Here is a 15,089-nt window from a genome sequence, read left to right on the forward strand (position 1 = left end):
CACTACGACACGTGACACGTCCCAGTCAAGGATCGAACCGTTGACCCTGCGGTTACCAGACAACCCTCTTAAGCCAGTGAGAAAAGTATAGAGCGCACAGTATAAATACTCAATTAAAGTACCTGTACATCAAAATTGTACTTAAGTACAGCCAATGAGTGAGTATATTTGGTTACTGGGTGAAGACCCTAAATTTGATGCAGAAATTTGGCCCCACATGTTTGGAAACGCTTGCACAGCGACTGAATTCACAAAGCATGCAGTGAATGTTCTATTGTGGCCTTATATTAATGGCACACGGTCATGTAAAGTGTGAAGCACCTTGAGTACTAACATCTTGTTGGATCCTTGGCTGAATTGGTTGAATCCGATTCTTTCAGCTGCTTGAAAGGGGAAGTGAGATTTGGGATTCTGGCAGGGCCAGAGTTGGTTGGCCAGATTAATCCCCCTCATGCAAATGCCCTCCCTCCCCTGTTGGGTCCCAGTCAAGCGTGGGGGTGCGGGGGCCTCGGCGCTGGCCACAGCTGCTTCCCGTTTCTGCTAAATCACACAGCAGCCATCTGGACGAGGCTGCCGCCACCGAGCTCCTCCTGCCGGCCCCGACCGAGCCTCCGCAGACGGGCCCAGCCCTCAGAGCCCCGGCCCCTGCCTTCTGCTCCAGTGCCCGAATCCTTCGCTGCTCCTCAGAGGACCACACTCTTCAGGTCCTGGACACGGCACATGTCCACATGCTGGTGTGTGTGTGTGTGAGAGAGTGTGTGTGTGTTTGCTGCTTATGCTACAATGTACTCCCTTGATGTCACAATTTCAACACGAGGGTCTCTGTGTGGACAAATGCCCCCCGTGATGTTTCAGCCTTCTGTTTGGCATCCTTGGTGAATTCATATGAGGGAATGTTTTTAGTGAAAAAGAATATGCGAGCGTGTGGTTTATAACTACAACCACACTGAAGAAAAGATCGATATCTGACGGAAATTCGCTCTTTTATGCAAAATCTAAATACTTTGAAACCACTCATGGTAATCGTATTTGGAGAGGTGTTTATTTATTCTCCTCTCACAGTAAATATTCTCAGTGTTTGTGTGTTGTGTACACAAATGCCAGTCATTCACTCTTTCTTGACTCTTCCTTGACAGGCAGGAGAGAGCAGCATCTTGAATGACATCTAAACTTAATTATTTCAGAAGGTTCGAGAGTGAGAAATGAAATCTCCATATTTTTTAAGAAGGTAAAAACTTTTCATTAACTCCAGGAATGATTTTCAGTTTAACGTGGACATTTTGACAGCTGGTTAATAATAATAATAAAAATATCCATATGAATTTATAGAGACGATCCCAAGTAGCTGCAGGTCTGTTAGCAGTAGACCTTTAGTCATTAAACACCTTCCTCCTTATTACTAGACTCATCCACAGTAACACACAACACTTGCCCACTCTTTGTGCATATATAAAATATCCTTTATTGATATTTTGCAAGCATAAAGCTCCTTCAAACCTCAAATGGCTCGTTTTCTTTCTGTAAATGAAACGATTCTTAGCCATCAAGTGCCAAAACAAAAGGCCAGGATAACATTTTCTTCTGATAAAATTCAAAATAAAACCCAGCAGCGGTCCTGTTTTCACCTCAAACACATTTAGTACAGTTGGACAGAAAGAGATGCAGCTTTTATTAACTACTCTACAAACAAACATCGAATAAATACAAAAACAGACAGGCATGTAAATGTGATATAAATAATATGTAAGTTGTTACAAATACAAGAACAGGTTGAAACTTTGAAAGGGACGTGTGGGGTTATCTACACTGATTGTTTTTATCGATTGCATTTCATTTTCTAAAATGGGTTTTACTGCACTGGAAACAACTGCAGAACATTTCGGACACTTCAATAAACAGATTTGTAAATGTGAGGATGTCGTTTCTATACTAAATCTAGAAAAAAAGTTGCTGCATGGTTTTCCAAAAGAAAAGACACATTTTATACATGTGGCAAACTGTAACTACATCATTTAAACCTATGTAGGATTGTGGCTCAGTAGCTGTGTTATCTTCACTGAACATCATTTTGCTTCTTTAACAAAAAAAAAAAAAAAAAAAAAAAGACTACTCTCCCTTTTGAACACGGCATTTGAAAAGGGAAATAAAAGTCTTGATTTATAGTTGTACATGAATCTGTGTTCCACAAACATGCATACTTTGTATAAAAAACAACTTTCAGACATCAACAGTGTATTTTACATCTTGTATTTCTTATGCATTTATTTCAGCCGCACGTCTGCATGACTGAGTGTGTGTGTGTGTGTGTGTTTGTGTGGCGTGTTGGCCACACACACACACCTGTTTGTCTGTGTGGAAGTGTGTTCTCTGGTGGACGGGGCTCAGTAGCGATGCTCCCCCCGCGTTATGTGCGAGGAGAACTCGTATCGGTCTTGACTCCGGTGACCACAGAGGTTGCACTCGAAGGGGTCTCTGAAGCCATGGCAGCCCATGTGAATGGTGTACATGACGTGGTCCAGGAAGAGAACGCGGCAGTGTTCGCACCGGTACGCCCTCACCTGCTCCCCGTCCGCCGTCACCACCTTGAAGCCCTCGGACGCCATCTCCATGCTGGCCCGGATGGCCTCATACTGCCTCTGCTGCTCCTCCTTCACCAGAGGGAGCATGCCGTTCCTCACCCCCGAGGTGATGTGGTTGGTCAGGTAGATGAGGCCGGACGCTGCCCCGCCGGGGCGATCCTCATTGTTGCTCTCGGTGTCCGTGGAGTCCTGGCCGCTGTGGCTGGGCGAGCCGTCCTTCTCGCTGGAGGCGGACTTGGAGTTGGAGAGGAGGAGCAGGTTCTCGGCCGCGTTGTCTTTGGCCGTCAGGCTGAGGCCCGTCCCCATGTGGCCCTCGGGCGCCGGCTTGTGCAGCGGGTACATGGAGCTGAGACCCGCGTCAGAAGAGGAGGCCGGGGAGGTCTGGACCAGAGGCCGGAGCGACTCGGCCCCCAGGTAGCTGATGGCGCTGTTGATGGCCTGGTCGATGACGTGGGGCTGAATCATCTCACCTGCTCCTCCGTCGTAGGAGAGGTCTGACAGACGTTTGTCGCCTGAGGGTTGGGAGAGAGACACAAGAGCATTGTGGAGGTTGTACTTCACTAACACGCTTGAACTTTCACCTCCGTCCTGTGATTACACCACATTAATACCAAGCCTGCTCCTTTCTAGCTGAGTTAGAAAATGACTCACTGTTTTTGTTTCTTCTGGTCTCATATTGGTATTTGTAGTCTCATACTAGCTTTTTTCCTGAGCCTCCTAATTTTCAGTCTTTTACTATGAACATTATCATCATCTTAATGTAATATTAATATACATGATCAAACACAATTTCAACATTCAAACATAGGCTTTTCTAACAGTGTTTAAACAAGTTAAAGGCACAATTCCTGTTGAGGCCGAACTGCAAAAATAGACTGTAAAACTGTAATAAACACAAACACATTGCAGCTTCAGAGGCGCAGCGGTTACACAAATGTATCAGCAAAAGCAGCGATATTGTATATTACACAAAGGAAGCAGATTTCAGCCCTTACCCACAAACTTCTGTGGCATAGTGCTCTTACGCTTAGCTACGTTATTAGCTAGTCTGTCTAGCACCAAGGCTCTGTCAGATCCCATCTGGCTTAAGTCTTCCCTCTGCTCATTCTGGTTGCTTTCTTCCTTTACTACTGGAAAGCAAGACAGAAAAGTAGGTTTCAGAGTCAAAGTGATTTGAGTTTGTCCTGTTTAAAGTGATGAGCTGGCGCCTGACAACAACACGATGGTATTTTCTGGTCTGATGGTAGGTTTTCTCACAGAGCGGACTATTCTGACACACTTGGTCTATAAATAAAGTATTTGTTCATGCTCACAGATGAGGTATAGATGTGTTTCTAGTCTAGAGTGCAGAGGTTTACAGCACCCTGCACATTAAATATCTCTACAGTCAGTTCATTCAATAGATGACTGGGTAAACATGGATAAATACAGAACTTTATCCTGACAACATGATTAAATTGACTAAATTATCCCTGCAATCATTTCACACAGCTGCAGAACTTCTGCATGATATATTCGAATGGAAATGACCGTAATTTGACCTGACCTGTTGGAGAATTTAGTAACAGCTTCATGGTGCGCTGCTGCTGCATGCATAGCGCGTCCTGCACTCGGGGTAAAGTGGGCCCTCAGATTTGGGTGAAAGTGAAGTGTGCGTCTCGTGAGGCACCAACCTGTGTAGATGCTGTTCTGCAGCCCCATGCACTGGAGGTAGTTGTGACACCGCTCCTTGTGCTCCTCGAGAGAGCTGCGCTGCTTGTAACTCCGCCCACAGTAAGCACACTTGTGGGGTTTTCCAACTGCAGAGAAAAAAACCCCCACATTAGATCAGTGAACAAGGCAGTGCTATATTGTATGTCATGGTTTATATTAATATGATATTACCTTTATATCTATTTTTCTTTCGTTACAAAATAGAGATTCAACCTATAGTTATATTTATATACTCTGCTGTTCTCACTGCCCTTTTTGGTGGCTCTTTTCCTGGAAAAATACAGGAACTGATTTTACATTTCCAGTTTGAGTGGAAAAAATAGAAGAAGACAAACTGGGTATTTAGCGTGAAGAGTGGTAAGACAAAGAAAAGAGTACCGCCTGCAACGGGTTCATGGAGAGAAACCCCAACGAAAAAAGACCCGGCAGTACCGCCCACACAGCTGATCTTTGTAGCTGCCACTGAGGTCATGTCCTCTGTGTTTTTCGGGGGGAATTTGGGAAGCAACTTGGGGCTGTTTATATTTTACAAATAAAACTTACTCATAGTGGGTATGTTATGAGCTGATTCTTGTGTAGAGTGTATATTTAAAAAAATTATGCCAACAAAATAAATAAATAAGGTATTTCCCCATCAGAAGTTTATTCCTGGTCTTGTGGAGAAGGCTTTTAAACTAGATAATAATAGACCCAAATTTGTTGAATAAAATCTATTGAAATTGTAAATGAACAGTTGAATAAATAGAATGTTTTTTAAAAGGAGAGCAATGACCTCAGTATTTCTAAAAGTCTGGCTACGGCCCTCGTTTATTTTTGGTGTTTAGTCAATCCCAAAGTCCTGGTGCTTTAAAAACTTACAAGAGCACCAAATGTGTATTAATCCATGGCTGAACGTGGTCCCCAACACATACACTATTTACTGCAGTTTGAGCAATGTTTGCCAAAAACTACAGTGCCCTGCTCAGCCTTTTTGAGAAATGACATTATATTCATTGTGACCTGTTTTAGAGCCTGCCTTTGGTAAGAATGAATGAGCTGAGTGTCACAAACGCAGTAGAAAGTACTGACAGACTAACACGGTAATCGAAGACAGTAAAATAAATTGATTTAAGTTGAAACTGCTGTGCAAGAATCATTTTGCAGTTTATCCCTTCACTGTTCTGCCGAGCTATTCAGAGCAGGCTTTGTAAGTGTGCTGTTTACACCCAAATATTTCATTAGCCCATACTTCTGCAAAGCATTTTGCAGAAAAAAAAAAAAAAGTGACACCATATCTACACCCTGTCAACTTCCCCTTGCATAGCACTAATCTCTCACCGTATGCACTGCGGAACAGGACATGCCTTTTGTAAAGGAAATCCAGGAGTTACCACGAGTGCAGACGTTTTCAGTGAGGGTGACCTTTGCGTACTCACCCGAGTGGGTGCGCAAATGGCCGGTGAGGGCGTCCCTCCTGCGACAGGCGTAGCTGCACAGGTGACACTTGAAGGGTTTCTCCCCCGAATGGAGCTTGATGTGACGCAGCAGGTTGCCCTTCTGGGTGAAAGAGGCACCGCACTGGCTGCACTGAAACGGACGTTCTCCTGAGGACAACAACACAACAGATGCACACTATTGTAAAGAGGCAGCTCAAAACACAGCGCGTATGTTTCACTGGCACTCACTTTTATATGTTTTTTATTTTATGTTCTTGATTTGTAATGTTTTGTCTTCATTGCACCACTCTCCCTGACCTCCCTGTGTTCGATCCCTCCACTGACGGGCGAAAAAAGCACAAAGTCTCTGTCTTTTAATGCGTGGATGAAGGAGCGTGCTGCAGGAAATGTGGGGTCGCTGCACTACAAGCACACCGAGCGCCAGAACAAGCCGGATGACGGAGCGTCTCTGGGGCAGAGAGCGCTCCAGCAGCCTGCGAGAGGGTTTCACAGCAGAGTGACACTCCATCTCTCCGTGCTCCCCCTGCCCCACCGGCTTCTGGCGCTCTGATCGAACAAGAGCCTTTCAGACTCAGCCTGCCAGTTCCGTAATGCACCATTGCCTAGGTCAATTTGATCTGAAAATCTCATTTTTTCCTCTTCTTCGTCTCTAAAATAAGAGCGGCACATCACAATGCAAATTCAGCCTCATTTGAATAAAGCGAAGGAAACACTTTGTGTTGAGAGCCAGTCTTCCTGATCAGCGCTTCTGGAATAAACCAATATCCAGCCTCTCCGAGTGTTGTGGCATTCTGTGAGAACGTTTTAATATGGCTTTTTTTTTCTTTTTTTCTCAAAGGCCCCCCATAAAATAAGAGTCACCAGTGAAGCAGCAAAAATATATAAAAAAGGAAATTCATTAAAAATGCATTTCAGGAGCAAAGACTCACCACAGAGTATTTTCTATTTAAATAGGAGGCACTTCATTATATCTTTTATTGTACTTTCTTTTGCATTTACATTAGTCGAGTGTTCCTTTCTTCCATTTTGAGTTTCATTAGTTTCTAAAGCTCGACAGCTAAGTGCCTTTTTCAAAAATGTTCCCCACCACTGGTTTGGCTTCATTACAATAGAATATCAATTTTGAAATTTGAAAAAACTTTTAATAGCCAGATAATTGTCACTTCGTAGAGATTCCATTTAATTGCCGCAGATATATCCTGTTTCTCAACTGAGGGCATGTTTTTTCGGACCAAGTTCTTCTCTGCTACTTTATCGCTGCAATAATTTGATAAGTTACTGTTGCTTGTTATGTGGTAATCCGGAGTCATTTAGATGAACAATAATAATGCTAATGGTATGCTCAAAGTCTATTTCACGCATGATAGGAAGGCTTACATGCATACAGCCAAACGCCTCAGTGTAAGGGTGCCTGCAAACATAAGAACAGGCTCTAAAGTTTATTTATGCATAACGGTACTGCTGGTGTTAGTAGGAGACAACCAATCTAAGCTTCATTTATGCCATTTAAAGTCTGAAGAAATGCTCTACGCATGTGCGGGAGCCACGGCAGACACCTTTCTACCCCTCATCCATCCTCTCATACTGACAGTGAACATGGGTGCACATGAAGGGCAAGAAGTGTTGCAGGTGGCTTACCAGTGTGGCTTCGCTTGTGCACCATCAACACATTGGGGCCAATGCAAACTATCCCACAGATATCGCACTTGAGCTTCCCGTTGGGCAGCCGGATACCGCCGGCCGAGGAGAAGGCCTTGGCTTCGAGGCTCGGCTGTGAGCCGTTCACCTTGGCCCCCGAGGCATCGTTCACGCGCAAGTCTTCCGCGCACTCTTCCTCCTCCACGCCATTCATGTCACAGGCCAGCCCATTCTCCTCATCACTGCGAGCCTCAACTTTAATGTTACAGGCTGGAAAAGAGGGCAAGGGTGGGGGCCACGGTTTAGAATACGAGCATGATTCTTTCATGATGTTATGTACTAAAGATGGGCAATTATCAGTGTGGTATTGAGACTGTGACATAAGAATAGATAGAGCTGCTTATTGTAACATTGTGGTGTAGCCTGGAAGTTGCGTTTGCCTGTTCTGAAAGGCTTCATAATAGGAAAGTGAAACGATTTTGTGAACCTGAGTGACTGTCCTCACTGAAAGAATTGATGTTTCTAATAAATGTTTGGTCGTTATATCAACTTTATCTCACTGATTGTTTCTAAAAATGCAAGAGAACTATTTCATTTTGTTTGGTGTGACTTGGTTTGTTCATTCTAAGTAAAAAACATAGTTTAAGTATGTCATTAACATTGTTCTTAATCTTTAATTCATTTTTGTTTTTATTTTATTTCATAATTTACCTGACAGATTGTCATAGATAAATTATTCCTCGTCTCATGTTTTGCATTTTATTTTGGTGAGATGCTTCCTTAAAGTTCTCTTCTTTTTTTCTCTGAATGAGACATCACATTATGTGTGACATTGTTCTTTTTTTTTTTTCTTGTTCAAATAAATTACGTACTTTCTCATTTTATAAAGACTAATTTGATGAACTCAAACTTTGTTTCTTGCAGCCATGAAACTGAACTTTAATAGGACCTGGCTTTACTATAGCCAATGTGTTTCTGTTCATCCCCTCGCTCCTCTGTCGGGACAGACACTGTGTTTAACGGCACTGCAACTGCACTATAGTATAACTAGGGCAACAACGCTTCTGCAAGGGAAAACCTCCTTTAGTGCACAATGCAACATTTTCATGTTTACCAGGATGCTGCAGCAAAACTTCAAAAGCTTCCCCTTTTACTTAAGACATTTCTGTGAATAAAGCCTGTGAAAAATCAAGAAACTTCAGATAAGATCAACCTACTCATCTAAACCGTAGACTATACTGCCTAATTATTTCCCTGCCGCATGTCTGCACAGGGATACATAGGTAGATAGCGTGCTTACTGTTTGAGGATGTCAGCGATGAAGAAACACACAGCTCATCTAGCACCATCACACTTTGGTAAAACAAATGACAGCAAGATAAACAGGAAACAGAGACACAGGAAGCAGTGTGAAACTAGGGACGACGGCGGTGTCTATCAGAGCAAGAGAGTGCGATGTACACACGCAGGCACACATAAGACAAACTCACATTCGGCCATTTCACTATGTAGAGGGCTTTTTAATCCTCCTAATGCAAGCCTTTCTGAGTACAGAAACTAAATGTTGCATGATTGATGACTGGCAACTGTAATTTATACCAAAAATATAATCTCCATTAAATGTGTGGTGTTCCCAAAGTGATCACAAAAGAGAAGTGTCGTCTGCGACAAACTACCTGCTCCTTCTTTTCCCACCACAGAGCAGTTAAGAGAACCGACAGATCTTGCAAGTCCCACAGCTACACCAGCTTGTGGTTTGCATGTCACGGTTGCAGCCTGGTTTCCCCATGCCTCTACCTCTGTTTGTACAACTGAAGAGGAAGAAGTGGAAATCATGAAATATAGGAATCCATGGAAAAGGGGAAGCTTCAGAAAGAGGGCCTGTCTAACTGAAATACCAAGAATTATGGAGAAGTGACAGAAAGGGAAGCATGGGAAGGGAATTGTAAAACAGCCTGTAACTGAAACCTGGTTGTTGTTGTTTTTTTTCTTTTGTAGGAGTTTTGTTTTCAACGACAGCCCATAAATCCCCTAATGTACAGAGTGTTAGACAGGAGGAGATGGAGCACACTAACAGATCATGAGATGTTTATGATCGCTTTTTCCGAATCAAAGTAGCATAATCCCATCGTCCATCTCCACGCATTTCTTTCAACAACAATCTGCTCATCTGTTAAAATTCTGTGGACAAACTCTCGGGTCTTGTTGCTGATCAGATGAGATAAGAGAGACACCAGCCGTGCACGCATAGGGAAGGAAAGGCTTCGCTGTTTGTAAAAACAAAATGGTGCTTATGTTCCATTAAAGTGGAAAAGCTGATGATGAGTTTCGCTAGTATTCATTACATCTTTCTTTTTTTAAATATAGCAAGCATTTATCCATTACTTTTCTCTATTTATCCATTACTTTCAACTATATAACCTTTTATCTACAACATTAACTATTTTGAGCTCTTCTAACTTTAACTATTTTACCCATGTATTCATTACTGTTAGCTAACTATTTTAAATGTGTACTATCCATTACTCTAAGCTAACGTGGACTATTTTAACCTTTTATGCTTTTTAGCGAACATAATTTCTCTATTTATCCATTACTTTCAACTATTTAACCTTTTATCTATATCATAACTATTTTATCAATGTGTTAAACTGTTTATCTATTACTGTTAGCTAACGTTAACTATTTAAACTGTTTATCCATTACTATTCGGTAACGTTAACTATTTCAACTGTTTCTTTATTACTTTTGGCTAACATTAACTATTTCTATTGTTTATTCATTACAGCCAACTGTTTCTCCTTTTCTACGCTACTACTACATTACACACACTCTCAACGAGTGGTGTTCCCCTGACTCATTATGAGAATGTTTTATTTTCATTTTTTTGTTACATTAACTACAATCTTCCCCAGAAACACACCTGGTTGGGAAACACTCGCTAAAGACACGTTTGCACCTTCTATGACATTTTGTGTCAGGTTGAGCATGAGTCCTACTCACAAGAGAATTACAACCTGTACTAAGCAGCCGGAGCCATCTCTTTCGGAGACTTGACTTTGCACACGTTACAAATAATGGGTATGAATTTCTCACTTGAACCACTACCGGGTTTCAGTCAGGCATAAGCACTTCACGTAAGGAGGGATTTTTTTTTTAGGGCAAGTGATCAGGTTTGTTCTATTTGCATATCACAGAGCTTGAAAGCAAAACTCTGCAAGTGGCTACACCACTTACCTAACCCTAACCCTAACCCCAACACTCTTAATTAAATTTATGGTTTTAGCCACATAACCTGTGGTTGCCACAGCTTTCTGGGTAACTGAAGTATTTTGCTAATGTCAACAGGGAGTTGTAAAATAATGTACCAATAAAAAGGCTGAATGGAACTATTGCTCAGTATTGGCAGGAGAGAATTTTCTCTGCACATGGAAATGTAGCTACGGTTACAGGAATACCTTCAATATAAAAATAATAAAAAACTAAATAAAAATATTAAAAGGTATATACTGTAGGCTACATAAGAAATTGTGTTTCTTCACATTTATTTCAGAGTTCTTTGAACAATTAACTTTAAAAAACCTTTATGTTTATCTGTGGTTGTCAGGTTTTCAGCCGGCTAAAGCAGCCAGAAGGGAACCATGAACGCTGGGCTGGGCTGGGCTGGGCTGGGCTGCCCCCCCCCCCCCCCTACTTCTCATGGATATGGGGAAGTTGTGACTGAATTGGGAATAGGAAGAAGGCTTTTTAATTTTTATCTTGTTTGTCACGGTCACACATCCTGATTTGCTCGTTTTGGGAAGCAAGGTTCAGACAAACAAAAAAGGTCGCAATAAAATGATTATAAACTGATGTGGATCTAATCCTCAGGATGCAGATGAAGGGGTAGAATGAAACAATGACAAATACTGAGAGAAGTGACTTACTAATATATATCTAAAACAAAGCTATTTTACTTGTGTAAAAGACGTATTTTTGTACAAAAATAAGAAATAATTGGAAGATCGGAAGCCATTTAGCAAGTGTGTTAGTTCTGCAGCGTGGAAACACAGGGAGCCTGCTGGAGGTTCCTGTTACTGACTTGTGCTGCTCTCACTGCCTGAAAATAACCCCATGTGCAAAACAGTGGGACCACATGTGTTAAACCACGCCAGTAACACTCTCGACGCCAAAAACAGCCTGCTTTTCCCCTCACACTTTTTTTTCTTTCAGAAACTCTCCTCCACGTTTTCGGGAACTAGACGGCTCAGTCTCCCTCTTAGTCTCATGTCTCTGAAATAGCAAAGGCTACTATCTGAATCACCGAAAGTGAAAGAAAAATCATTTCACTGGGATGTCGAGAAGGCCATCGTACCGCCTTGTGACTTTAACCAAATATGCTTCCATTCAAATTTGTATATGAAGCAACACAAGACAATTAAATGAATTTAGTTTGCATTTTTGTGACAATTTACTAAACACACTGATATGGGCCACAACAACCTTGCAGCGTTGTGAATACGCAGTGACGATCCCAGGCGGTGAAGACTTATTTGCAACAGGAAACAACCTGGGTTTTGAGGTTTTGAGCTTTCGATACTTTGAGGTCCGTGTCCCAGATATAGTCCCCCTGCTTTTTGCCTTTTTTCACGACAGAGAACTGAGCAGCACATGATCCTGGGTGATAATTATAACTCATTCTGCCTTTTATCACAGAGGCAGCCATGCATAGATGTACCAGATACTTGCACTTCCCTTCTTTCTCTCTGCCCCTATATAGACGCACGTACACAGACAAGCGCGAAGTGATCGCACTCTTATAGGGAATGAACAGAAACTCACATTGTAGTACATAAAGACGTACACGCCACAGCCAGCTGTGCCCTCGCAACTCTTATACGATGAAAGTCAGACATTTAGATCAGCTGCTTTCCGACTATTTCCCTTTTTTCCCCACAGATTGTACTAAACGTCCATCATTCCACTGAGATGAGATGTACACAGTCGTATAAAACATGGCTCTGCAAAAGCTCCCTAACTCGATTTAACACGTGTTGATTGTTGCCATCGCAGCACTTCGCAGAACTGATTTCTGAGCTCTGAGCTCAACAGTTGTAAAGTCAAACAGAGAGCCTTTGTGAGTAAGCGCGTGTGTGTGTGTGTGTGTGTGTGTGCAGGTGTGTGACCTATGTGGTGTAGTGATGCACTGATCTCTCTGAGCTCGGATCCTCTTCCTGGACTCTTTATCTCCAGGAGTGTTGAAACTGTCTGATGGCAAGTTCTTCTTAGGAAACTCTTGCACATCCTATTTCAGTTGAGCTGAGTTGCACCTCTTTAGGCACATTTCACATCTCAAACTTCGCAGAGTCTTTACGTTTCTATGTCTTCCATATCTCCTTTCTTTGTGATTGGTGATGATTTAATAAATAAAGTAAATGAATGACAATGGCCCTCATGTGAATTCACCTCATCTGAGTGCATCTTCAGAGCGGTGACGTTCCCTATCATTTTGGACATTCAGTGAACGTATTAAATGTTTATAATTACATACATATACAACAACTTAGAAACATTACCTGTATTATTTAAGCTATGAAAACTGAATTTTATGTCTGATTCATCTTGCCGTCATGTAAAACTGATTAGCTTTTAATGACCAATAATGATTCCCCCTGATTTCTCACAAACCACCCATGTTAGGGGACTTGAGATAAATATACCGCGCCCCGATGTGAATCCCCCTAGCATGCTTCATCCTTATTTTCACGATGATATTCCCTGGCTTGATGTTCACAAACTCAAATCAAGGCCACATTAGCTATTCCTTAAGATTGGGCTTATTAATGACATGCTATGTATCAAAGGGATTTTTTCTTTTTCTTTTACCTTTTCTGCCAATGACCTAAATGTGTCTCTTTGCAGCTTTAAATTAATTTTTCCAAGGGATTTGGAACGGCAAATATCTCCCACTGGATGTGTATGGGATTAAGTTGTAAAATCATTTTAATGTCTTTTTTATAAATATATATGTTATGCTTTTGATACTGACATTACTTTCATTTAACCATTTTACACTGATTTGGATGCTTTGGGAGTGAACACATTACTGTTGGGAAAGGCACTGCGGTGGGTTTGACTCAGTTTTGATTGCTGCTTCATGGATACACTCAATTTAACGTAGCAATCACGCACTTGGATTACTTCATTCTTAATTCGCACAAGCGTCAGTGATGTTCTGGGTGGCTGTGGGTGCGTTTGGTGAGACGTTGCCTCGTACCTTTGTCCCCTCTGTTGTTCTGCTGGTGGGTGGAGCTGGCTGACAGGTCCTCGGGGACGGCCATGGGGTCCTCTGCCTCCTCGGATGCGTCATTGATGGGGGGGCTGTCCCGGCCTGGGGAGACACACACCAGCAAACACACATCACTCACCATGGGGACCCTCCACGTGTCTCATTCAGGAGACGCAAAATGTACCTCCGGGCGCTGTAAGAGCCCGTTTGTTGGGCCTATTGTGTCTACTTTCTGCACTCTACGGCTCAATCATGCAGTAGTCTTTTACCTGGCATCTGGGCCATTTCCTGGGCCTCCTCCGTCTCCATGCGGTGCAAGTACTCTAATGGGAGAGAGATGGAGATGTAGATGTGTGAGTTTAATCAAGTGCAGGCGGAGGAAACAACATTATAAAAAGGCAGAGTGGAGTAAAGGGTGTACTTCTCAGCGTGACTTTGTCACCTCAGTGAGATCACTGTTGTCAGCGCCGCAGACACACCACTGTCCCCCACATTACATTACAAAGAATCACAGACATTTTCATTACAAGTCTGACAGAGAGACTGAGCTCGGAGAGTGGCTTGGCTCCGGCTGACGGGGCCCGCTGGTAGCGGCGGGTCGCTGGGAACGGGCTTTCAGACCACATTTGTTATTTATTGTTAATTTCCTGCCACGTAATCATCCAAAAATGCAAACTGACTGCCGCAAAATTAAGCAGAAAATTAACTGGCCCCAGGTCACGAGGATGCGGGTGTTCTCCGCTCACAGCTGATCGGCGCTCGTGTTCTCTCTAATTTACTGAGCATGCATCGCTGAGCCCGCGGCCTGGGCACAGACTCATGCAAGCCACAATCAGAAACAAAGAGCGGGGAGGACAGAGAGGGAGAGTAATAGAGAGGAGAAGGGGACAGAAGAGCAGCGAGATAGTTATAGAGGCAGAGACGTAGACAGCAATGGGAGGGCAAGAAGTCAGGAGAGCGAACGCAACAGGAAGGCGCGGAGAAAAGAAAAGAGACAGAAAAGCAGGCTGAAGGACAGAGAAGTTCTCTTTATTTATGAATTCTTCTTTTTTTTTTTTTTAGAAGCAATCCTCCGGCCAGGGCTGAATATCTGAGGAGTCACCAGTGCTCGTGGCCCCATTAATAATGGATGGCCCTCAAGCCTGCAGCAGATGGGCCCGACAGCCTCAGCCCCAGCTCCGCCACTTCAAGAAGCCCTTGGTGGGGCCGCTGCCCAGTCCAAGCAGCCTCACAGGGAGAAGTGAAGCTCCCGAAAATAGCGAAACAAGCCCAAGGGAGAAGGGGAACCTAGGCCTTCCTGTTTTACTGACAGATGGCTCCACACATTTGGAACAAATAGTGGGAAGCGACCGGGCCGCTCTGTCGCAACGCACAACATTCTGCGGAGTCAAGTCAGGAGCTCGGTGGCATGCAGACGCCCAGGATGCAAGTGTGAGGGGGGGGGGGGGGGGGGGG

At 43.2% G+C, this 15,089-nt stretch overlaps 1 protein-coding gene across 8 annotated transcripts in view; it reads right to left on the reverse strand.

The window, feature by feature from the left end:
- Positions 1-1,438: 1,438 nt before the first annotated feature.
- Positions 1,439-15,089, reverse strand: part of ikzf1 (IKAROS family zinc finger 1 (Ikaros)) — a 16,566-nt gene continuing 2,915 nt past the window's right edge. Inside the window, exons 2-8 of one of the 8 annotated variants that reach the window (XM_031876813.1) lie at positions 13,904-13,957; positions 13,623-13,736; positions 7,367-7,636; positions 5,708-5,875; positions 4,253-4,378; positions 3,575-3,706; positions 1,439-3,091 (exon numbers count right to left, since the gene is read on the reverse strand). In XM_031876813.1, coding sequence (XP_031732673.1) covers positions 2,382-3,091; positions 3,575-3,706; positions 4,253-4,378; positions 5,708-5,875; positions 7,367-7,636; positions 13,623-13,736; positions 13,904-13,957 — 1,574 coding nt within the window. In that variant the 3' untranslated portion in view covers positions 1,439-2,381. The other 7 variants (XM_031876803.1, XM_031876820.1, XM_031876837.1 and 4 more) reach the window with 7 other exon arrangements.

Source organism: Anarrhichthys ocellatus, unplaced genomic scaffold (assembly GCF_004355925.1).
Source record: "Anarrhichthys ocellatus isolate YVR2014 unplaced genomic scaffold, GSC_Weel_1.0 scaffold3, whole genome shotgun sequence".
Classification (NCBI taxonomy): Eukaryota; Metazoa; Chordata; class Actinopteri; order Perciformes; family Anarhichadidae; genus Anarrhichthys; species Anarrhichthys ocellatus.